The sequence below is a fragment of the Leptodactylus fuscus genome, chromosome 11, assembly GCF_031893055.1.
Source record: "Leptodactylus fuscus isolate aLepFus1 chromosome 11, aLepFus1.hap2, whole genome shotgun sequence".
NCBI classification, from domain to species: domain Eukaryota; kingdom Metazoa; phylum Chordata; class Amphibia; order Anura; family Leptodactylidae; genus Leptodactylus; species Leptodactylus fuscus.
The window spans coordinates 44,431,795-44,456,366 of NC_134275.1; the positions used below are offsets into that span (position 1 = coordinate 44,431,795).

Consider the following 24,572-nt stretch of genomic DNA (forward strand, 5'->3'; position numbering starts at 1 on the left):
GTTAGATTATAATTTTGTGTATGATACTTTTTTTTTTTTTTTTTTGAGTGATGAAACGGGAAGGGGGGGGGGAGCAATTTGGCCGTTTCCATCCATTTTTACGCTACAATATTTTTCTTCTTTTCGGCCATGGTAACATTCAACTATTTTTATATGTAAACTGGGGGTGAGCGATTTCAAATATATAACATTTTTAATAATTGTTTTTTCAAAATTGACATGAACATTGAGGAGCGGATTTATTGGAAAATCCTATTTAAAATATCTTACAATATATAACAGTCTGTACCAAATGGAAAACTCCTCTCTGCTACATGTGTAGAACAGACAATGCAATAATCACAACCACAGGAAGATTTATTTCATTTCTCATAAATTATACAGTGAATAGTTACAGAGCAGAGGCGCACGGATCCCATTCAGTTTCATGGATTACATCACAACGGGCAGGTACCTGCCTAGCAGTGCACAGAATCACATACTACATGTCCCAGCATCAGCTGCACCCCTGCCTATGCTGGAATAATCCCACCACATTAACACAAATAAATAGCATTTCCTGGTATTATTATATACACATCCTAGAGAGTTTATACATCCTTGTAGCTCCCCCTGCTGGGCACATAGGGGATGACGGCAAGAGTGCAGATATTTTCCGCCTGCATCACCATGTTGTGACATCTTGTGACCGTGTGAGTGTATGAAGATCTGCCAAGGCTTTCAAGTAATGCTCTGTTGGAGCTGTGCCCGGCGTACCAGTATCTAACAGATGGGGAATATAGCAGAGTTAACAGTAACCCCAGCCTTAGGTCTTTATGCAGGTCTATAAATGACAGGATTAATAACCCTTCAAACCCTAATACCTTTAGAAGGAAGTAAACAAGAAATTAAAAAAAAAAAGAAAAAAAAAGTTTTGGGAAGTCTCTTATCCTTACTATGAACTGCAGTGAGGTATGAGATCTATCACACCTCATAACTCTATAGACAGTGCATGGAAAACCAGTCAGTCACATCACAAAGATCACCTAACTTCTCACACACATGGGCACTTATAGACAGAAGATGAGGTTGGGAAAAAAAAAATTTTTTCTTCTAAGTGGAATGTAGTAGGACCTGGACACGTGGAAGGAGATGACAATTCAGAAGGATAGATTAAGGGAGGATCACTCGGTCTGGGGTACAGAGATGGATGGTCCCTTCGGGTCGTCAAAGCGATCCATGGTCTTCAGACTCATCACCATATGCAGTCCATAGGTCAGAATGAAGACAAAAAGCAGAGTAGTCACGAGACCCATCCAGATACCCGGAGAGAAGAATCCTGCACAGTCACTGGCGTAAGAAAAGCTCATGCCAGTCACATTGAAAGCCTGGATCTGAGGAGAAAGTGGAGTTAAATATTAATATATGTGCACAAACAGAGCTGTACTTACTATTCTGCTGGTACAGTCACTGTGTACATACATTACATTACGTATCCTGTACTGATCCTGAGTTACATCCTGTATTATACTCCAGAGCCGTACTCACTATTCTGCTGGTACAGTCACTATGTACATACATTACATTACTTATCCTTTACTGATCCCGAGTTACATCCTGTATTATACTCCAGAGCTGTACTCACTATTCTGCTGGTACAGTCACTGTGTACATAGATTACATTACTTATCCTGTACTGATCCTGAGTTACATCCTGTATTATACTCCAGAGCTGCGCTCACTATTCTGCTGGTGCAGTCACTGTGTACATACCGTATTTTTCGGACTATAAGACGCACTTTTTTCCCCCCAAATTTGGGGGGAAAAGAAGGGTGCGTCTTATAGTCCGAATGTGGCGCCTGGCATCCGCTGTAATAGAGAGGCGGAAGCCGGCAAGTGAGAGACGCCATTACAGGTGCCGGGGCCTGCAACATCGCTGCGCTCCTCTGCCCTGCATGAAGCCAGCAGCGGGAGGAGTGATGCTGCTATTCCGCTCCTCCGTCCCCCCGCCGCTGGCTTCATGCAGGGCAGGGCAGCGATGTCTCAGGCCCCGGCACCTGTGATGGCGTCTATCCCTCCCCGGCATCCGCCTCTCTAGTACAGCGGATGCCAGGTCAGTATCGGTGGCCCCTTCTCCCCACCGGCCCCGTACCTGTAAAGTTGCAGGCCGGCTCCTGCGCGGCGATATCGCAGGAGCCGACCTGTTCGGGTGACAGCCGGGAGCCTAATGAGGCTCCCAGGCCTGTCACTGCTGTATTAGTATTGCGGCTGGTCTCTATGACCAGCCGTAATACTAATAGACAGAATGTCCCATAGACGGCAATACAGTTGTATTGCCGTCTATGGGACTTGCAATCAAGCGACCGCAGGTTCAAGCCCCCGGGGGGAATAAAATAGTAAAAAAAAAATTTAAATTTTTTTTTAAAAAAATAAATAAAAATATGAAATAAATAAAAGTTCTAAATCACCTCCTGTCCCTAGAATATATATAGAAAAGTAGAAAATCATATATCATAAACCACCGTTTTTTTTTTTCAATAAAAGGTGATCTAAGAAATATTTGATATTCCCCAAAATGGGAAAAAGTACTTCTGGCCCCGCAAAAAAAAAACCACTCTATGCATCCCCGTACAGCTGCAGGGTCACCTGTCAATGTGGCCTTGCAGCTGTTGCAAAACTACAACTCCCATATATTAAATATTTTACCAGTTTTTGCTTCAAAATTTTTTTTCCCTATTTTCCTCCTCTAAAACCTATGCGTCTTATAGTCCGAAAAATACGGTATATTACATTACTTATCCTGTACTGATCCTAAGTTACATCCTGTATTATACTCCAGAGCTGCGCTCACTATTCTGCTGGTACAGTCACTGTGTACATACATTACTTATCCTGTACTGATCCTGAGTTACATCCTGTATTATACTCCAGAGCTGCGCTCACTATTCTGCTGGTACAGTCACTGTGTACATATATTACTTCTGTACTGATCCTGATTTACATCCTGTATTATACTCCAGAGCTGCACTCACTATTCTACTGGTGCAGTCACTGTGTACATACATTACATTACTTATCCTGTACTGATCCTGTGTTACATCCTGTATTATACTCCAGAGCTGCACTCACTATTCTACTGGTACAGTCACTGTGTACATACATTACTTATCCTGAGTTACAATTTAAAGGGGTTTTCCATTCGTTATGACCATGAGCTAGTCTCACGTTCACTGGCCACGTAACTGAAGTGGATGTAGCAATTCTGCTTCACACAGCTATTCCATGAGGGTCCCAGGTGTCAGCCAGCCCCCCACCCACACACAGATTTTTACCATCAGCGTACTAGTGAAATCTTCACTTACCTGGAAATCAGTGATGGTTAGGCGCCAGTTAGCGGTGGGGGAGGTTTTGGAGGTGTTCTGGACCAGGAGAGGTCCATGTAATGGCAGACTGCTGACAAACTCACAGTGGTATGAGTAGTTACTGGGAGCGCTCACTTGAGGTGCCAGGAACGTGGCGTTTACTGTGCCGTTAAAAATCTCCACGCGGTTCAGAGTGAACCAGTCTCGTGCAGACACCGGATACCGACGGTATTCCATTATGAAGCTGCAAAGATTACAAAAGATGATAAAGATGACATGTGGGCAACCCCCCCCCCCCCCCCCCCCCAAAAAAAAAAAAAAAGTGACATCACTGCGAGGAGGATGACATCAGAGGTGCCGGTACTTACGCTATTTTTAAGTCGTTGTTGTAATTGAGCACCAGCCTGAAAAAAAACAAACACGTAATAAGTGTTAAAGGGACTGTCCATGTCTGTTACTGACAAGATACAACATCAACATAAAACTTGCGGGGTCAGATAGCTGGGATCAACACAGGTCATCTATTCAAGGACAGCGCTGCAGGATGTGTAGTGGCAAGTTCAGGTACTGCAGCGCTCTCCCATTGAAGTGCAATACCTAAAGCTGTCACTACACATTCTCTGCATAAAAGTGGTAACTGTCACCCAGGGTCAGACAAAACTGGTCTCCGCTGATCAACTCCTTAGATGCTCCAGTCAATGGGATTTACACAGAGGGAGGGGATTCTTCTGTGAGTCCAGCGGCACCCCACAATGTGAGTACAGAGCACTGCTGGCTTGAGATGACAGTTAGGGGCCTAACTAAGGTCTGCGATAAGCATCTGCCTATAAGGCCAGACAATCCAAGAAAAACAGGGGGAATGTGACAACTAACGAGTAGAAGGAAGGGTTTAGCAGCTGAGGGGCCAGGATACTTAAAAAGGGTATTCCAGGCAACCCCTAGGATGGGTCACCAACTGATGATCGGTAGGTGGCCCACATGTCAGCTGTTTAAATTAGCGCTGTGACCTCTTCATACAAAACCAAGCAGAGCACCGTACAATATACAGTGGCTGTACTTGGTATTGCGGCTCAGCTAGTGGGAAGAAAATAAATAAAATGTATATATTTATTAATAATAATAAAGCACCATGCTTGATTTGGTCTAATAACTCCCACTGATGTGCATGGGAGGCAGAAAATATCACCGAGCAGGTGCAAATTTGACATGGAATTTGGCCAAGCAGAAAAATTCTGCTTCAAATTTTTCAGCTAGGAAAATTTCTGCTGTGTTAAACTCCTTTCAGGTGTAAGAGGAATTCAAGTTTTATGTCTCATTTCAGTGTAATACGGCTTATATACACATATGTTATTCAGTATATACATCTATGTGGCTGTCTTATGCGGGTAGGTATGCATACTATCCATGTATCTTTGGCTTAGCTATCATTTTAATCATAGATAACATGTCTCTATAACCTCGTTACTGTGTGTGTATAATATATGTATATGTATTAGGGGGGTTGTGGGTAATACAATTTGCTGTATTTGCTAGAATCTTATTTGCTCATGATTTTTCCTTGGTACCAGATACCTCAGGGTCATTTGTGTTTAGCTAAGGAAAGTTAGTTGATAGCAGTTGTGCAGTGAGACCACTGCTTTCCCCCGCTAACAATGGGTATAAAGATAACGACATGAAAATTAGTTAGGAGCTCATCACTGGAACATTATGGTGGAGCCCAGAGATTGCTGATTTTCTACTTCTGGGCCACAAGAAGGTGGACGGGGCTCCACAGACTGATTTGAACTATTTTCTTCCCTGAAGCCAAGTATAATAAACATTTCTACTTTTTCTTTTAATTGAGTCTTTCATTATACAGTATTTCCCTTATTAAAAATCATATTTGAATACACCAGTACAAAAGATAATGAAGCCCCCTTCTTGGGGCATACAGTTTCGGCAATGGTCTCACTCACATGGCATTAGTTGTATTGCAGAAAGAGTCTTTTGTGATGCTGGAGCTTGTCCTAAACGTCTCATTAGTGAGGTCCAGGTCCTGACCTCCCATGAACACTGTGATGTTTGAGGCCCAGAACAGGATACAAGGAACACTCTGGGTCATGTTAAATGATAAAGGAGGATACGTGGGTGTTGGTGTGGCCGTCGCCAGGAGCTGACGCCCAAAGCTGCCCACTACAAGATCATTGTCCCGGTTTACCTAAAAGAAAGAAAACATTTTTTTTTTTTAAAGCCCTAAACAAAAAGCAATGAAGTGGAGCGGAGGGAAGGTGGACAGTGAAGTCTTCAGATAGACCCCAAATAGTCTAGAGAAAGCTAGGTGGTCCAGTAATGGCTGCCATCAGTGAAAGTCACACTACAACCCTGTCTAGTATAAGACTCTGTTCACACTTATGTCATGCTCTCTGGTTATACTGGAAAACTTTGGCCCATTGCCTTCATTGTAAACATGGTGGTATTCTCACCACCAATCTGCAGGTACTGCTGACAAAGAACCCTTAGTAGCAGGGTGAACAGGCCCCAAGAGACTAGTAGACCTAAGGTTATTAATGGAAATCGGAGGTTAAAATTCACACAGTATATACCAAGTATCACTATAGATCCCAACTGACCTGTTCAGGGCAAAAAGAAGAGTGTATGTGGAAGAAGGGCGCAGATGTGTATCCCAAATACAATGTGCAGCGACGCACCCAGTAGAGTAGGGACCCACTATAAAGAGGTCGCCGTGAAGTGGCTCGTGGGCTTATACACCTTGATCAATACGTATACTAAATACCTCATGTTCTATATTGTAGAATTTGCTGAGAAGCACTAGATCAATGTATCAGATTGGGACGTGCGGGCCATGTCTTTTTTGCTTTCTGAATATACAATGTGCACTGAGCCTCAGGAGGATATGAAAAATAACTGGATAGTGTCATCCACCAGAACTGCAACTCCACTTACCCGGGATGGCCAAAGGGCTGTGAGGAGGGCGGTGTAAGGGACACCCTCTGACTTCAGAGTACTCAGCACCTGTCCGATCACTTCATCTGCAAAGAGAAGAAAAATCATCAAAAATCACCAAATATCCAGACTATCATGCCGATGCCGGATTAAAGGGGTATCCTGGCTGAGATTAGAATATCCATGTCTGCAACCTGCTGAGGTGGTGGGGTTTCTGGACTCGGCCGCTCTATGCCAAGTCCCTAAAGGGGTTGTTTAGGACCTGAAGGTAATTGATACTGATGATTTATCCATAGGATAGGTTTATCAGCATCAGATCAGTCGGGGTCTGAATCCTAGTGTTTCGGCTGTCATACGGTACGCGTCTGGATGCAGCCCTGTTCCTATTCAAGTGAATGATAGTAGGACTGCAGTTCTGGGCACCACCGCTACAGTGTACAGAGCTCTGTATACAAACTTCAGTCCATATAGTGTCTTCACTTGAATAGAAGCAGGGTTGCTTGGTATATGATTAGTATATGGCTTTGGTGGCCAAAACACCTGATCAGGAAGGGGACCAAGTGTTAGACCCCAATGGCTCTAATACTTAGGATTTATCTCTAGGTTATGAGTATCAATTATCATCTGGATTCTGGACAATCCCTTTAAGTCCCAATTCCTCCCTGGTTACAGAAACATTGTAGCTCACATTTACATCTATGGGATATACTGTATAACAACAATGCAGCACAGGCATGTGTGGTTGTTTCTGTAACCCCGCCATTGTGGCCAGGACTTGTATCCATGTATTCCTATACCAGGACTTTACTCACCGTTTGCTCTAAGAACGTCTTTAGCTGCCATCGACCCAGCACTAAAGGAAAAAAAAAAAAAAATGGTGTCAGTCACTATAAAATGGCTTGTCCATTGCCTAGAGTACTGTGTGTACAGGAGTCTCCAGGTGCCACATTGCAAAGAGATGGTGGCAACATATAGTATAGCTATAACTATTAGAGATGAGCGAGTACTGTTCAGATCAGCCGATCCGAACAGCACGCTCGCATAGAAATGAATGGACGTAGCCGACACGCGGGGGGTTAAGCGGCCGGCCACCGTCAAAGCGGAAGTACCAGGTGCATCCATTCATTTCTATGGTGCGTGCTGTTCGGATCGGCTGATCCGAACAGTACTCGCTCATCTCTAATAACTATGTGTGTTTTGGGAGTGGTATAATTCCCAAAACACATATAAACCTGCCCTGCTAATGCACAATGCAAACACTAGGGGTGCTGCCAAGACTAATACCAACATGGCAGCCCCTAGTCCAGTGTGTGTAATCGTGTGGCAGTAAGTATTTGTAAGGATGCCCAAGCTATGCCTGAATCCATTAGGTAATAAAATAACCGGGATCGGTCACGGCAGGCATGGAGCAGAGATGAGAGGCCCCTGTAATGCCAATACATGTATATAGAGAATTCCAAATCAGTCACCTGTTGACGTAGGGCAGCCTGACAATCAGCAGTGATGGGATACTCTCATTCAGCCTCAGCTCTAATAGCGTTGACTGATCCACATGTAGGGGGCTCACACCAAGCTTCTCCTTTAAGTAGGTTGGCAGGATGTTGGCAGCATACCAGTCCACAGCAGGCAGCACCAAGGACGACGGTGACGACTCCATGATGTTCTGCAAAACAAGCCATTGTCTAATGTGAGAGGAGCTGTAAGAACATGTATGCATGGCCTATGAAGGGGACCTATGGGAATATATACAGCGCTGCCTACAATACCCAGAGCTCTATTTATGACCCCCATACAGTTCTGTAAGTATATATGGCCGTGGTCATGAGGCCATTGAAATGAATGCATCTGCATGTTATTCAGTATAACAAATCATTAATAAAGGATAGAACATGCAACAAAACCTTGGTTGTATGCTCCAACACAGGAAGATCCCTTTAAGGCTATGGGGAAATGAAGAAATGTTAAATGTGCACTTTTTTGTTTAGGTTCTACTCTAAAGGGGTTTTCTATATGAATGACCTATCCTTAAGGTAAGTCATCAATATGTGATACTGAGGGTCTGACATCTGGGAACCCAGCGATCAGGTGTTTGAAGAGATATGAGGTCATGTTCATCTGTCACATAGCATACAGGTCAGTCCCATTTAAATGAATGGGGCTGAGCTGCAATACCACACACGGCCACTATACCGTTTACAGCGCTTTGCTTGGTATTCAGTGAAGAGGCTGCATCACTCACTAGACTGCTGCACCCTCTTCCACCATCCGTTCTGGTGAGGTACCAGGTATCCGACCCCACTGATCACATACTGATGACCTATCCTAGTGACACATGATCATTCTATAAGTCCTGGAAACCCCCTTTAAGGGCTTCCCTGCTTTTAGCAGCACAAGATTAACATTCTGCTGTAAGGAGCAGGTCACATCTTACCTCCAGATTTGGGAAAGCGCTGTCTTGTTTGTTCCCATAAACTCCTCCAAATGCCGTGAAGTCTTCAATGCTCAACTGGAAGGATCACAGAGACATGTTAGAATCACAACGCCTGGGATGGGGGAGGAGGTGATGCAGGGGGAGGACTGCACTCAGGGTTACTTAGGGGCAGAATATATTACCTTCTCCTGGAGGAAGAGCAGGACATTCCTGGGGCCATTGCTGAGAGCCGCATCCAGGTACTGGCCCAACTGGAGATCGGTTGTCACATGACCGGCGTATGTGCTGGGCTGCGATGACCACAGGGAGCTGTCGGAGAGTACAAATTAAATAACACTATAGACTGGAGGACGGTAATAACATAAGGATTGTAATTACACAGTCTTCAGGATAATCACATGGCCGGACTCACATGATGGGGCTACGTGTAGACAATGGTTCATTCATAAGCAGTGGAGGGGAGTTTATTCCCCAGGAAGCTGCAGATTAGGAACCATGTATTCTACCTATAATACACCACACTTACTGTCTTAATATGCTATAAGTTACAGGCCCAAGACATGAGGCTGCACTACTAAGAGATTCTAATGACAAACCACTGACATAAGGGGATGTGTAGTCATTAGGTTCTCTCAGTAGTACAGCCTCAGGCATTGGGCTTGTCACCTCAATATAGGAGCAGTACATTCAGAAAAAGGAATTATTTAGTTTGAAGATAATGTGATCGTACAAAGACAATCATTTCTTAGATAGATCTATCCCTGGGAAAGCTGGGTGAGAACCAACAAGGCTGCCCACTACATCAGATGCAGAAGTTATCATTCAGCTGTTCTGCATTGCTTTTGGTGGTGCGGCCATCGTGGGAGTTGTAGTTCCACAACAGTGGGCAAGCGGCAGGTTGGAGACCACAGCATTAGTACATCAGTCTGCAGACAACTCCTCCGGTCACCAGGTCCTGTATATAATGTTTCCAGGAAGGATAATGAGGAAGTGGAAAGGAGAACTGGGCGCTGCGGTAGAGGACACATGGAATAGACTGCAGCGTGCGGGGTCACAGGTCAAGATGTCCTCACAGTGTCTGCTAGTGGGGGAAGGGGGGAGCACAGCGCAAAATAAAATAAAAAATACTACATGTACTGCAATATTGTCAGTGTGTAGCCATAGACTCATTCTACATTCATAACACCTTCTAGCCAGGGCCCTGACCTGTGCTGACATCACAACACCATATAACCAGAGCACCTGACCCGCACTGACATCACAACACCCTCTAGCCAGGGCCCTGACATCGCACCACCTTATAAATGAGAGCACCTGACCCGGACTGACATCACAACACCTTCTAGCCAGGGCCCTGACATCACAACACCCTATAGTCAGAGCATCTGACATCACAACACCTTCTAGCCAGGGCCCTGACATCACAACACCATATAACCAGAGCACCTGACCCGCACTGACATCACAACACCATATAACCAGGGCCCTGACCCGCACTGACATCACAACACCCTATAGTCAGAGCATCTGACATCACAACACCTTCTAGCCAGGGCCCTGACATCACAACACCATATAACCAGAGCACCTGACCCGCACTGACATCACAACACCCTCTAGCCAGGGCCCTGACATCGCACCACCTTATAAATGAGAGCACCTGACCCGGACTGACATCACAACACCTTCTAGCCAGGGCCCTGACATCACAACACCCTATAGTCAGAGCATCTGACATCACAACACCTTCTAGCCAGGGCCCTGACATCACAACACCATATAACCAGAGCACCTGACCCGGACTGACATCACAACACCTTCTAGCCAGGGCCCTGACATCACAACACCATATAACCAGAGCACCTGACCCGCACTGACATCACAACACCATATAACCAGAGCACCTGACCCGCACTGACAACACAACACCTTCTAGCCAGGGCCCTGACCTGCGCTGACATGATAACCCCCTGCAGTGAGCATCCTGCATTGTGACAACATCAAAACAATCAATACCCACTACAATGCACTAAGATGACATCATCACACCTTGTAGTCAGAGCCCTGTGCACTGTAATGACATCATGGCACCCTGTAGTGAAAGCCCCACAGTGTGACGACATCATGACAACCAATATTCATTACAATGCACTATGATGACATCATGACACCCTGAAGTGACTGCTCTACACTGTAATGACACCCTGACACCTCACACTGACTACACTGCAATGTGATGACATCATGGCTTCATGTTCTAAATATGCGGCACTGCAGTGACATCAAAGCTTCACTTGTACAGCTATGACACAATGACGTCATCACACGACACATCGATGAAGGATCCTGCAGGATCACGTAATAAACCTCTTGAATGACAAACACAACATCCCTCACCTCTCGCTGGACCACAGGAGGACAGGCACCTGCTGGGAGGAAGCAGCTCGCCATGGCACCCCCAGGACAAGGAGGACGGAGAGAGGAACGAAGAACGACCCAGCCGCCATCTTCCTGCCGCTGATACAGGGAAGACAATCACATGACCAGCGCCGATCAGGTGACATAGGCTAATTCCATTGGCTGCCGATAATGTCAATCAGGGAGCGGCAGGAAGGCGGGAGAAGCGTCCTGAAATCTGATTGAACAGTAGGAATGAGTGACAGGACACGTTTAGGCTTTACAGGACGCATGCGCCGCAGAGCCTCAGCCCCCCCTCACATAGGCGCATGCTCAGTGATGTATAATAGTCTATGTACTGTGCTCTATAATAAAGATGCAGGTGCAGCCTGTGTGTTTGTGTAAGGTATATATTATATATGTCATGTGATATGTATATTACAGTATGCCCCTCTAACTAGTCCCTAATGGGACCCTCTACATGTCTATAGCAGGATATATGAGGCTTGTACCACAGACTGAAGGTGGGTGTGTGAACCCCCCCCTATGATCTACTACAAGACTAGGGATACACTACGCCTCTATAGCACAACCAAAGGTCACTGGGTCACCCTGCGACTTCTTCATTAATGTTAGTAAATGGCATTGTATTGCGACCCCTAGTGTGCCGTGACCTCTAGTGACCTTCTAGAATTCACAGTTGATGCACACTACTAGTGATAAAACTCCATTCACTTATATTACTGAAGGAGTCGCAGGGCAATATGGCAATGTTTAGTTGTGGCCACCGTGGGGTGTAGTCCTAGCCGGATGGTGCCGCTTTTCCCTCAGCTGGGTCTGTGATTGAGAGGCGGATACTACCATAACACAGTGGTTACACACAGAGCCCCGCCGAATCCATTGACTATCATAGGGTCTGTTAAGGATCCCACTAACACAGTGGTTACGGACAGAGCTCCGCCGAATTCATTGATTGTAATAGGGTCTGTTAAGGATCCCACCAAGGATCCATTCACACGGAGGAAAATGGGGAGGAATTTGGTGTGGAATTTTCCACGCTGGAAAAAAAAAGCCTCCCATTGATTTCAATGGGTGCTGCTAGCTTTCTTTTTTCCACTAGCGGAATTTTCCACTAGCGGAAAATTCCGCTAGTGGAAAAAAAAGCTAGCAGAACCCCCAACAGATTTGAACAATGGAGAAGCGACGCTAGTGTAAAATATTACTATAATATCCAACCCTCACTTTCAGATGGACAAAAACGCTAAAAAATATAATTTACATAGGCGTATGGAGACTTACAAGTCATTCCTGCTCTGCTAGGGATTCTGGGAAAAAATATGCAAATCTATTCTCCAGGATGTAATTAGGAGAACAGTGCACTCTGTATGCTGCCCTCTAGGGGTAGCCTCCTTAACATCATCCATGACTCAGTTAATAAGCCTACTGACATGATGCAGTTTATTGCCAAATTAGTATTTCTATTCCAAAAGGAACAGATTGCCAGCTATGGACAGCGCTGTTTCGGTCTTTTGGACCTCGTCAGCATAGCGCAGGGATACTAATTTGGCATTTTTGTATATGTGGTCCGTATGCTTTCACTGCACACCACTTGCAGTTGCGTTCAGTATTCCATTCGGGGGGTCCCCATGCGGACTCCCCGAACAGAATACTGAACGCAGATGTGAACGAAGGGTAAGGTTCAGTGTTGATGATCTCTTGTAGCTTTCAGGACTTAGGTTGGGCTGCTTCTTTTATGACAAGCCTTTGTTATCACCATATTATTACATACAGCATTTACTATAAAGTCACAGCCTTTTGTTTTTCCATTAAAGAGGACCTTTCACCATTTTGCCCACAGGCAGTTCTATATACTGCCGGGAAGCTGACAGTCGGCTTTCCCGATCTGGGTCCGGTGTGAAGAGCTTACAGTCCGGTACCGTAGCTCTTCTATGGTCAGAAGGGCGTTTCTGACAGTTAGCCAGAGACGTCCTTCTTCACAGCACAGCCAATCGCGCTGTATTGTGGAGCGGGGAGGAACTCCCCCCTCCCTCCCTGATAATACTCGTCTATGGATGAGCTGTGTGAGCAGAGAGAGGGGGAGTTCCTCCCGGCTCACACTCTACAGCGCGATTGGCTGTGCTGTGAAGAAGGACGTCTCTGGCTAACTGTCAGAAACGCCCTTCTGACCATAGAAGAGCTACGGTACCGGACCGTAAGCTCTTCACACCGGGCCCAGATCGGGAAAGCCGACAGTGCGCTGAACTCAGCTTCCCGGCAGTATATAGAACTGCCTGTGGGCAAAATGGTGAAAGGTCCTCTTTAAGGACCCTAGTCACTAACAATGTTCTAAACTGTTATATAGATGGTTTCAAGATATTTGCACCTAAATGTTTTGCTCTGTGCTTTTACATAATGACACTGTTATATGCATCTGTGTATTTATATAATAGTCTTAATCTTAATTTAGACCCAAAACCTGTTGGAAATGTATTTGTCTGCCTTATATGTTTTATATGAATGTATTTGATTTGATTCTTTGATACCACATTTGCACAGTATGCACTTTAAGCACATAACATATTTACATATATTTATACCGTAATATGCCCTGGATTGGGGATGTTTCATTTTATATTATTTATTGGATATAGTGTATTAGATTTTATAGGAAAAACTTAGTTTTATTGTTTTTAGCTTACTGATTATTCTGATATAGTTTTTATATAGAGATATTGTTTTTATTTGTTTGTAGTCCGTTTACTGTTTGGATATGAGGAAGCCGTGCACCCTCCGTGGTGCGTGATACCCCGAAATGCGTTATCCTAGTAATTCCTGTAATAAAAGTTCTGTCAGATCAAGTCCGGTGGTGACTCTGACTCCTGTTTTCCTGAGGAGGAGCGTGTATCACTGTTTTTCAGTTTCAGCATGGAAATGATAAGGACTAGATCCAGTGAGTGGCAATGAATGCGGATGCCACAAAGCACAGCCAATCCTGGGCAGGAACCTGAAGGTAAAGCCTTGGATTTCTGGCTCTGAAATATATGTTGGCATACTCCAGGAAAGTAAGCAGATGGCGCCATCCACTGTGTAGTGCCACACCAGAGTACTGCAGCTCCATCCACTGTATAGTTCCTGCAGCAGATCAGAACATCTCATTGGTGGGGGTGCCAGGTGTCAGACTCCAACCATGAGATATTTCTAGCCAATTCTGAAGATAGGACATCAGTATAAAAAAGGGACATGCAGGACTTTGCATCCGGCTGAAGAAAAACGGTTTCCCTGCGGACAGGCCGAAGATGGACACGGGCGGTCACCTTTACAACCCCTTTCAAGTGAGTGGGTTTTAAAACTGCCCACCAGGTTTCCGTCTCCTATCCAGTTTTTCCGGGACTGAAGACGGAAAACTGACAGAATGCACAAACCGGACACCGAACTGCCCCTTACCAAGATATATAATGGCTGTACTTCGCATTACACAGTATTGGAAGCAGCCATTTTCTTGTGGCCGGCGGGCATGCGCAGTCGGCTTGCCCTAGGCCTAGAAGTTAAAAGACACCACCGGAAGAAGACCTCATTCCAGAAGAAGATGGAGGCGATGCTGGAGATTTCTCTGGCAGAATTGGGGCCACCCCCAGTGCTGCAAGGAAACTCATTTACATACCGAAAAAAACGGAATTTCAAGCAAACGGCAGCGCGTAGAAGACAATGAAAGGTAGGAGAATAGCATTTCTTAAGGCTATTCCGACGTGTTCGTTAGAAAAAAATGTCTTTGAAAGATAGGATCCCTTTAAATGTAGATTGTGAGCCCCATATAGGGTTCTTTTTTTCCCCCTGTCAGTATGTCTTTGTAGAATGGGAGGAAATCCAAGCAAGCATGGGGAGAACATACAAACTCCTTGCAGATGTTGCTCCTGGTGGGATTCGAACCCAGGACTCCAGCGCTGAAAGGCTGCAGTGCTAACCACTGAGCCACCATGTTGCCCCATCAAATTTTTTTTTTGTATTGATGGCCCTTAGGATAGGTCATTAGATTGGTGAGGGTCCAACACCCCTGCCAAAAAAGTGATTTCATGTGGTTCTTGTGCAACTAACCTCAATTTAGGCAAAATGGACTGAACCATAATACCTGGCACGAGTGCTGTACTAAACAGGCTGCAGTACTCGCCAGGGCATCATCTGATTGACAAGGACACTAGACATCGGACCCCCCCCCCCACTGATCTGATATCAAAGACATATCCTAAGCTGATCAGTCAGTAAAAAAAAAAAAAAAAATCTCAGGAAAACCCCTTTAAATAATCAGCCCATTCACAATCCACTCATTCCTAAAGGGGTTTTCTGCAACTTTTTTTTTTTTTGTCGACCTATACTGAAGATAGGTCCTCAAATGAAGATCCATGGGGATCCAACAACACATGGATTGGCTGTGTGAAGTGGCAGCCACACTCTCTGAGCACCGCTTCCTATTCAAAGGCCATTTGACATCAAGTTCATTGACCACATGGCCAGATTGCAGCTCAGTCCCATTCAAGTGATAACAAGCACTGCCACTATACAATATTTGGCACTGTGCCTGGGAAGTAGTGAAGAGGTCATAGCGCCCACCTACAACAATGCAGCCTCTTCAAACAGCTGATCTGTGGTGGCCCCATATCTTGGACCCCTAACAATCCTTAACTAAGGACCTATCCTAAGGGCAGGTCATCAATTAGGACTGAAATCCCCTTTAAAAGGAGAAATATATGTGACCACTCAATTCTACACTATGGGGCTGACATTCATTCCCATAGGAGTGAATTAATAGTAAATGTTATGTGACTGTCACTACCATGCTATATTTTCTACGATATACTGAAAGACTCCACCATGTCATGTAATATTTGGTGTCATGCATTTACATTCCCCCAAATAGCTTCTCTAGCTCAAGTTAACAGTGGGTGCTGGAATTTCTATCAGAAAAGAGATGGAAAAAGAAAAGTAATCTTTATTGGAAAGACAGCTACAGAAAAGTCAACAGTATAAAACGGTCTGGTAGCCAAGGTGCATTCCTGCAGCCCACATAGGACCCATTTCATTACAATAAATAAAAGGCAGCACAGAAAGGAAGACTCCAGGAATGGAACGTGCAGTGCTAAGGGCGCAGACCCCTTCTCGCAACTCTAAAATCCAGCTTAAAAATGGTTAAAATCCAGCACAGGTCAATGGATATAGGCCCTAGTAAGCCTATTTCCTCACTGTGCAGCTACGGAGCCATGCGCCATGGAGTAAATCATATAACTTCATGTAGTAACCTTCATGTTATCTAGCAGCAGATTATGGCGCAGGCGCCAATGTAAATGAATGTACATAATAACCTGATGGGGTGACATCACCCACCCCCGACTCTTTACTGGCCAAGCACTGTGGATGGATTCTGAACATAGGAAGGCATCTGGTGAGTGGACGCAGTCATGGGTCTACTCTTGGGTGACTCTTTGTCACCTCTGCTCTGTAAAACTTTGGTGCAGATTCTCCGCCTGGGACTTCAGCTGGCGAAATTCCTCCTGGATGTAGTCTGTGATCGCTTTCCTCATCTCCACCTGCAAAGGCAAGACATAGGAGTTTATTTATAGCAATAATCCTTGGAATAAGGCTAGGGATACATGCAGATTTTGCCTCCCATTGTGCGCCCAAAGATCAACATATCACCCTGAAACTCTTTCACGAATGGAGTCACAGTGCAACCCCAAGGGTCCTGCAACCATGACTCAAGTCGCAAATAATTGGACATTACACCATCTTTTTTCCTTCTCCCTTTGCTTACAATAAGTAATGTCCAAAATATATTCCCAGTCTCCTTCCACCTTTGGCAGCCAGACAGTTCATTTTATTGGCTGCCATGAGTATGTGTATTCACCAGCCCTCAGTTCATTAGGTGGACAAGCACACTGACATACATTTTGAACAACAGGTGGCGCAATACTACGCACATAAATATCATAATTTCACACTATCATTTTTAATGCAGTGAATTACAAATACTGTATATTTTTCATGATCCATCCTCCTCATTAATAGTGGCTGCCGAAATGTACATGCACTGGGTACACAAGGTCAGGTAATAATTTGCCTACATTATACACTAAGATTACAAGATGTCCTTGGCCAAGGAGCCAGCACAAGTGAATCTGATAAAGGTCAGTGGTAACTATCAGGTTCTTACAGGCGTTCTGTGCTCCGCTCTCAGCTTCTCCACCACTGACGCAATGCTGAACGGGCTCCCAACCACCACAGTGATTTTCTGCGGGAATGAAGAAGACATGGAGTGAGTGAATGACAATTTTGGAGAGTAGGCTACAGCCAACACAACTGCTGGTTACAAGAGACAACACTGGGGAATGTTAACTAGCCCTCAACTGTCTGCATAGTGGTGGACGCCCCGGTCATCAGTTATAAGGATTAACCTTGCTGCGATCAGGTTTGATCGTTGTATCAAGAGAATTCATTGCAGACACAAGAGATGTGTCTGATCCGTGCAGCTATGCATTATATAGGTCATTCTATGCAATTTGTAGGTATCTAAACCAGAGAGCTTACAAACTATGAGACAGATAAAGAGCAAAAAAGAGGTCCCTGTCTCTATCAGCTTCCAATCTATGCTAGAGAGATATGTCCCTAGAAGCTTACAAGTTATGAGAAAGAGATCCCTAAGAAATTACAAACTATTGGAGAGTGGTCCCTGTCCCTAGGAGCTTACAATTTATATGAGCTAGGACCTTGTCCCTAGGAGCTGTGATAGTAGGTGGCCTTCACTAGTAGATTAGATTCTCTCTCCATATATAATATCTGATACTACAATCTGACTACTACCCATTGAAGAAACAATAGTCACACAGAGAATGATATATAGCACATCACTTACAGTATAGACAGACACCTACCTGTCCCCATCGCGGCACATATGGAGGATCATTGGGAAGTACATCGTTCATTCCTGGAACATAAGATATACAAAAATCATTCTATATTCTATATTGGAAACCTGTGTCTATAGATAAACTTGCTGACTGTTTCCACTGACAAAAAACCAGATCTTTGAATTATGACCTGGACTATATTACAGGCAGTCCTGTAAAATAATGAACGTATGCTACAAAAAGGAGAATAAGGGTATACACTCACCGACATGCCAGAGAGGAAGGATAATAGGATTCAATGTACATTCTGCTATTAAACGGCCAATACCTAGAGAGGGGGCAGGGATTAGTATCTATACAATATCTACCTGACCCAGTTCTATTGCTATATTCTGCTGTTAGCACTCACCCCACTTCAGTCTCATAAAATCTTGGGTCATGTTGACCTTTCCTGAAGGGAAACAAAAGCTTTATGAGAATACAGCAGCAGCCTGACACTAGTAGCTCAGGATCACCATAGTCAGTGTCTGCAGGAGGGTTTAGCTGCTTCTAATATGTCCGTATCCATGTATACAGATCAGCATGGGGGTCATTACCTTCAGGAAACATGTGCACCCATTCTCCATTATTCAGCCGCTCCAAGATGAAGTCCATTCCTTTCTGATATACTCCATCACCTGGAAAGGGAAGGTATACAGATCAGCCAATGTGTCCCATCGTATAGGGTTCATCTCATGACAATGGATGTTGCACATTAACACAGACTGGATTCTTGTTGGCAGATTCTCCTAAATAGGATGGTCTAAATCTAAATCTGATGTTCTCCAGCAAACTCTTAGAGCAGAATGTATCAGTGGCCATGTTAGTATATCACCACTCCATTCATATGCAGCACCGTTTTGACAATCACATGGTATCCCAGTGGTCGCACACCCAGAATGAATAGTGGGAAAACCCATTCCCCTGCCCTTTTCGAGTATGCATCAAGTAATAGTCCTTTGGTCTTCATGAGGCTAGCAAACATCAGCATATGTATATATACATTGACATCCTCCAGACCTCTAAATCTATATTACATATCTGTCACATGGGTCACTAGTACTTACCTCGGCACACTGGCACGCACTTGCCCATACTAAAGAACCAGGAGTGTACCTCTTTTGTAAAACATATATCCGCAGCAGTGGGAGTCCTATAAAGGGGGCACAAACATGGCAGTGAGCAGATATAATATGTACAGTCATCTCTCTGCTTTGTTAATACATTGAGAGAACACTCACCATCTCATCGTACCCAAGTTCCACAGGTGCCGAAACTTCAGAATACCTGGAAAACAGGAAGAAAAAAAATGGACCTGTTGCCCTGTGGCTTCCCAGCAATTCCTAGCATATAGGTTTGCAACAGATGAAGAGCCCTTGGCTTCAGACCAGGTTTACTGGAAGCATGCCCAAAGTCTGTGCCAGCTCTCCTCTTATTGGTGTCCATGGGTGCCAGAGTCATGTATGCATAATGTCCCCTATGGCAAGGTGCCTTACCCCACAGGTGAGGATCGTCCATACAGGACTGGTGGTTGGAGATGGTGATAAGCGGAGTGTTCGGATGACGCCTCTCGATCAGCTCATATAAAACCTCCTTGTTGTGCACCCGCAGACTATTCATGTACTCTGTAATAACAAGCAGCAGGTTCAGTCATTAGGCTTCATTCACACAGGGCATGGGACCGCGCATTTTGGTCCTAATTCTGATGTGGGAAGCTGCGCCAGAATAGGACCAAAATGCACCTGCAACGACTGTCGTGGCTTCCCACTTCGGTGTAGGCCCAAATGAATGGGCCTAGTCCGGAGGGTGCTATTGCGAGGCGGACGCCGGGGCTGACTCAGCTGCGGAATCTGCCTGAAGAAAGGGCAGCTCGCTTCTTTTTTCCGTGAGCCGGAACATACCACTCATGGAAAAAAGGAAGCTAGCAGTCTACATAGACCTCTGTTGTGAGGGGGCAGATTCTGAGGTGGATTCGGCGTCATAATCCGCCCCCTCTTGGCCCGTGTGAACGAGCCCTTATAAGTATCATACTAGGACACTGAGATGTCGTATTGTCAGAAATTCACATACATTGGGGCCCACACAGTTAGATCACCCACTGCTTGATCAAGTCATTCTCTCTTGCTTGGATTAAAGGGATATCTGAACACAGATATCCAATATAGCTTAGGCTTAAAGGGGGTGTTCTCACATGAAACACTTACAGTATCTCTAATCCTGTAGATTGGGGATGAGTATCTGAGCGCTGGGGTCCAACCTCTAGGACCCACAATGATCACAAGAAATGGGATCCCTGAGTCCCCTGTGTGAATGGAGCAGTATTGTGCATGTGTGATCCTGTTCCATCCGCTTCTGTGGGGCTAAGAGTGCTCTGTTCTCCACTATCTCTGTCAGTTCCATAGAGGTGAATGGACTGGTGGTCGCCCAGGTGCACTACTGCTACATTCACACAGGACACTCAGTTACCCATGTTCTTGTGATTGTTGTGACCTCAGAGATCAGACTCTTATCCGCTATCCTATGAATAAGGGTAAGTGCTGTTAGTGGGAAAATCTCTAAGGTAGCTATACTGTAGATGAAAGTTGGTCGAACTCAGATGATAGGTGAAAAGGATCGAGCAAAAAATTCCACATGTCCAATCCTTCCTGGGAGAGTCTGGCTGCTTCTCATTCCTCTCCCCGAACCAAGTGTGCATGTGGGTTAAGAATAGCGGCTAGAGCCTAGGCAGCTTAAGTGATAGTGTAAGCCCAGCCTAATATATCTTTGATGAAACCAACCCAGCTGCTTATTCTCAGAATGCTTAAACCTAGCCCATTTCTACAACCACCTATTACAGCCCTATTCACATGGCTAAGCGACTCAAGGCTGTGTGTTTAATAGGTCTGTGTTTTCATTAACCCATTCACCTCTATGGGAATCAGCTCCATGAAAAATGAACACTAGAGGAAAAACCATGAAAAAAAATAGAGCATGGTCTTATTTTTTCATTGGTCACAAGTCCTGTCGGCCAAAACCCACAAAGCATGTAAATGGGGCTCTAAGGAACATGAAAGTTATACAGAGTCTTGTTTAGGACCCTAGACAGTGACTGTGATCTTTAAAGAGGACCTTTCATGGTCTGGGGCACAGGCAGTTTTATATACTGCTGGAAAGCTGACAGTGCACTGAATTCAGCGCATTGTCGGCTTTCCCGATCTGTGCCCGGTGTAAAGCGCTATCGGTCCCGGTACCATAGCGCTTTATAGTCAGAAGGGTGTTTCTGACACTTAGCCAGGGACGCCCTTCTGCCCAGCAGCGCCTATTGCGCTGTACTGTGGAGCGGGGAGGAACGGTGCATGTGCCCGATCTGATGAAAGGTCCTCTTTAACCAGAGCATTGGGCTACCCTGGCAGACTCTGCACAACCTACAGTATGTATTACATGGTCGACCATTCAGGCCCATCTGAAGATTTTGCTGGGATTGGTAATTTCTGTGAGAACGAGAAATACTTACTGGTCCATATCCAGCTGTACGTGCCAACCAGCCCCGTAATGATCGTACTAGTAACTTGCCGAATTAAGTGCGACTTGACAGGGAACGGCCAGCTCACCACCAGCGGCATCTTCCACCATATATCAGAAAAGATCTGTAAGAGCAACAGGAGAGAAGAATATAATGATGTGGATGGAATCTGGACTAATACTGCAGAATATTTCATAGTTGGGCACATATACACTCACAATACTGAGACTAAATCACTGTACTCGCTATTCTGTCCTTGATCAGACAGGGCTTTAAGGGTCTGATCTAGATCGGAAAATCTGGTCCGTACCTTGCCCAAAAGCCGAATTCTCTGAGTCATAGTGATCTATTGTCTCCCCACGGCTCTACTGTCCTATGCTTTATACAGTACAGGACAGTGGATCCGCAGGGTGGCGGGGACTCCTAGTATCAGCGATCACTACAATGCAGGGGGTCTCCGGCCTGAATTCAGGAATGAAGTCCTGAGTCATACATAGGCATAGGGCCCAAGGTTACAGATTTTACCACAATTACTGCAAAACCGCCTCAAACTACTATGTTTTGGCAAAAATTGTGGTAATTTCTTTGGTTTCACCAGTACGGTGATAAAAGAAACACAAAACAGCAAGTTGACTGCACCATCTGAACAAAACCTTAGAAAGCTAGAGTAAAATCAAAATGGCTGCCACAGGGGCTGGCACCCTGCTCTCTCAGTCTTCTGAAAGGCAATCATATATACTGCGAGAAAGCCAGGTATGAACCCTGCAAGGGCTGTAAAGGGGCCTTAAGATTTGGCACCCAACTTTCCCAGAATCAGATAGAATTTAGATGCTGGTATTATACAGATGGCTCAGTAATGCAGGGTGATCGGTCCCAGCACACATACAATGGCCCACAACGGCTAAACTCCCACTTTCGGCCTTTAGTACCAAGCGCTCAGTAATTTCACATCCCGCGCCTGCCTTTCATCATCTCCGGATAAGCTTATCAGGAAAGCTCGGGGCTTCGGCCTAGACCAGCGTGACCGGCAAGTTCCGTGCCCACTATCCGCTAAAGACATCCGACTTTTCCCTTCAGCTCCCCCTCGTTCGGTGATGTGCCGGCGGAGGGAAATCGCCGCCAACGCCGGGGCCGAGCTGGGAGAGGGGGCCCGGGGTGTGTGGAAGTTCTGGGGGCCGCCATCTTGGATGGACCCCACTCACCTGGAGGAGGCAGAGGCTTCATTCAGCGGGGTCTCTGGAGGAGTCCTTCCCTAGTTTCCTCTGTCGTCCTGCAGCCTCGTCAGTGCTCACTAGATGGAGCTCCAGCCCACAACATGGCGGCCTCCATTTCCCTCACCTTCAGTAGGCCCGGGTATCCAAGGGCTGACATACTTATTGTTTCATCTAAGTCTCTCCTTGCTGTCAGTGAATGAGGACACTGCCTGTTTGCATTCAGAGGCTGAATACCGGTCCTGACCTAGTCCTGTCAACACAGCTGAGGGTTTGTTACAATGGATCATTATAGTAAACACGAGGGGAGATTTATCAATGTCGACACCATAGGAAAGAATTCAACATGTGACAAATATACAGAATGGGCACAAGACAACGTACGGTACAAGAACATGGCGTACATTCAGATTAGTGGGCGACTACGTAATACAGGATTGTACCAAGCCGCCATTTCCAGCTTTACACTGGAGGTTCTCGAGGGGCAGCCACCCTGCTATGTTGTCCGAATACATGGAGGTTCTGATAGGACTAGGCCTGGACTTGACCTGAACTGTTGTATGTGTATGATCTGTCATGTTACTTCATGTGTCTACTCTCCGTATATTCATGTATACCACTTATTATAGGTTATCTGATAACTTGAGCACCGCTACCCCTGGATCTGATGACCACGGCACCAGAGGGGACACCAGTTGTGATGTCTTCTACTCCACATCAGTATATAAAATGCACAATGTGAATCGGCTGCAATAGGCAATGTATTTCATCTATCTGTCTTGTTATTTAGAACAACATGGAGACTTTGGCTGCACAACATCATGTCGCACAACCAAAAAATTTGCATACTTTGTTTGCGCCACCACTACACAGACCCTAAGCTGTATATAGTGTATGGACTACTGTGGTGTCTGGATCTGTAGCCTCACTAGCATTCACTGGAATAGGAACAGAGCTGATTCTGGCCATATACCTAGTATACCAGCCGAAACGCACCAGATCAGGACAGGGTCCAGGTGTCTGACCACGACTTACCTGATACTGATGACCTATCCTAGAATGGCCTGGGCGCATGCGCAGTAGCATGTGGCTTCTACTACGGCTACTGCGCATGCGCCCAGGCCGGTTTTTTTTAATCAATGTCAGTTAGCGAGCGCCGGAGGAAGAGGAGGTGTGGATGAAGAAGAAGACACACCCTGAATGCCCGCCCAGCGTGCACGATGCGTAAGTAGATCACATTCTTTTTTAGGGTATTATTTTAAAACAGGGGGGTGTAGTTTAATGTAACATTTACAGTGCCTGAATAGCCTTTTTAAAGGCTATTCACACATATGTGGGGCTCTAAAGTCTGCACAACCCCTTTAATCTACAGCAGTGGTTCTTAACCAGGGTTAGATTGAACCCTAGACACTATGCACGGTTCATTTTGTGTACCAGTAAAAAAAACATATACCTTTGTCTTGAATTTGGAAAAAAATAATATTTGATTTATCACTAAAGAAGGGTTTGGTGTGCATATGAAACTGGTGGGTTCGGTACCTCAAACAAAATTAAGAACTACTGATCTACAGTATATCTGACAGCTTAGCTTGACCACTGGGACCCTGCAATCCTAAGAATGAAGAAGACCCAGCGCCACTTTAGTGCAATGGCCGCTTTATGCTCCCGGCCAAATGGTTCAGCATACTGCGGCACAGTGAAAGCCATTTGGAGATTATATAGGGTTAAAAATAATTCCACTTCTTTTGGGAAATGCTATTTGATGTATAATGATGTGCATGGGATATGCCTGTTGCACACGCTTTCCTGTTT

The 24,572-nt window shown here is 45.2% G+C and overlaps 2 protein-coding genes across 3 annotated transcripts; both read right to left on the reverse strand.

Moving 5' to 3' along the window:
* Window positions 1-336: 336 nt before the first annotated feature.
* ATP6AP1 (ATPase H+ transporting accessory protein 1) lies at window positions 337-11,248 on the reverse strand. Its single transcript, XM_075260035.1, has 10 exons — window positions 11,113-11,248; window positions 8,898-9,024; window positions 8,716-8,790; window positions 7,754-7,947; window positions 7,097-7,137; window positions 6,285-6,370; window positions 5,297-5,538; window positions 3,710-3,745; window positions 3,342-3,585; window positions 337-1,373 (listed from the first exon to the last, which is right to left on the reverse strand). Exons 1-10 carry the CDS (start codon window positions 11,220-11,222, stop codon window positions 1,164-1,166), a joined length of 1,365 nt encoding a protein of 454 aa, XP_075116136.1. The 5' UTR covers window positions 11,223-11,248; the 3' UTR covers window positions 337-1,163.
* Window positions 11,249-16,127: 4,879 nt separating this feature from the next.
* TAFAZZIN (tafazzin, phospholipid-lysophospholipid transacylase) lies at window positions 16,128-22,834 on the reverse strand. 2 transcript variants are annotated; one of them, XM_075260129.1, is made up of 11 exons: window positions 22,752-22,834; window positions 21,541-21,673; window positions 19,544-19,672; window positions 19,289-19,334; window positions 19,115-19,200; window positions 18,605-18,685; window positions 18,418-18,459; window positions 18,274-18,336; window positions 18,033-18,085; window positions 17,315-17,392; window positions 16,128-16,691 (listed from the first exon to the last, which is right to left on the reverse strand). In XM_075260129.1, exons 2-11 carry the CDS (start codon window positions 21,647-21,649, stop codon window positions 16,590-16,592), a joined length of 789 nt encoding a protein of 262 aa, XP_075116230.1. In that variant the 5' UTR covers window positions 21,650-21,673; window positions 22,752-22,834; the 3' UTR covers window positions 16,128-16,589. The 2 variants fall into 2 exon arrangements, with proteins under 2 accessions (XP_075116230.1, XP_075116231.1); XM_075260130.1 differs by lacking the exon at window positions 22,752-22,834 and having other exon boundaries at window positions 21,541-21,707.
* Window positions 22,835-24,572: the final 1,738 nt, after the last annotated feature.

Bases quoted from the DNA above. Each gene is read 5' to 3' on its own strand.
- ATP6AP1 (XM_075260035.1), bottom strand. From the start codon at position 11,222: ATGGCGGCTGGGTCGTTCTTCGTTCCTCTCTCCGTCCTCCTTGTCCTG. The intron at 5,539-6,284 runs GTAAGTGGAGTT...TCTTTCTTTTAG, and splicing joins CAGCCCTTTGGCCATCCCGG to GTAAACCGGGACAATGATCT. The intron at 3,746-5,296 runs GTGAGTGAGACC...GTTTTTTTTCAG, and splicing joins TGCAATACAACTAATGCCAT to GCTGGTGCTCAATTACAACA.
- TAFAZZIN (XM_075260129.1), bottom strand. From the start codon at position 21,649: ATGCCGCTGGTGGTGAGCTGGCCGTTCCCTGTCAAGTCGCACTTAATT. The intron at 19,673-21,540 runs GTAAGTATTTCT...TTGTTATTACAG, and splicing joins GTACAGCTGGATATGGACCA to AGTACATGAATAGTCTGCGG. The intron at 18,337-18,417 runs GTGAGTGCTAAC...CCCCCTCTCTAG, and splicing joins TTTTATGAGACTGAAGTGGG to GTATTGGCCGTTTAATAGCA.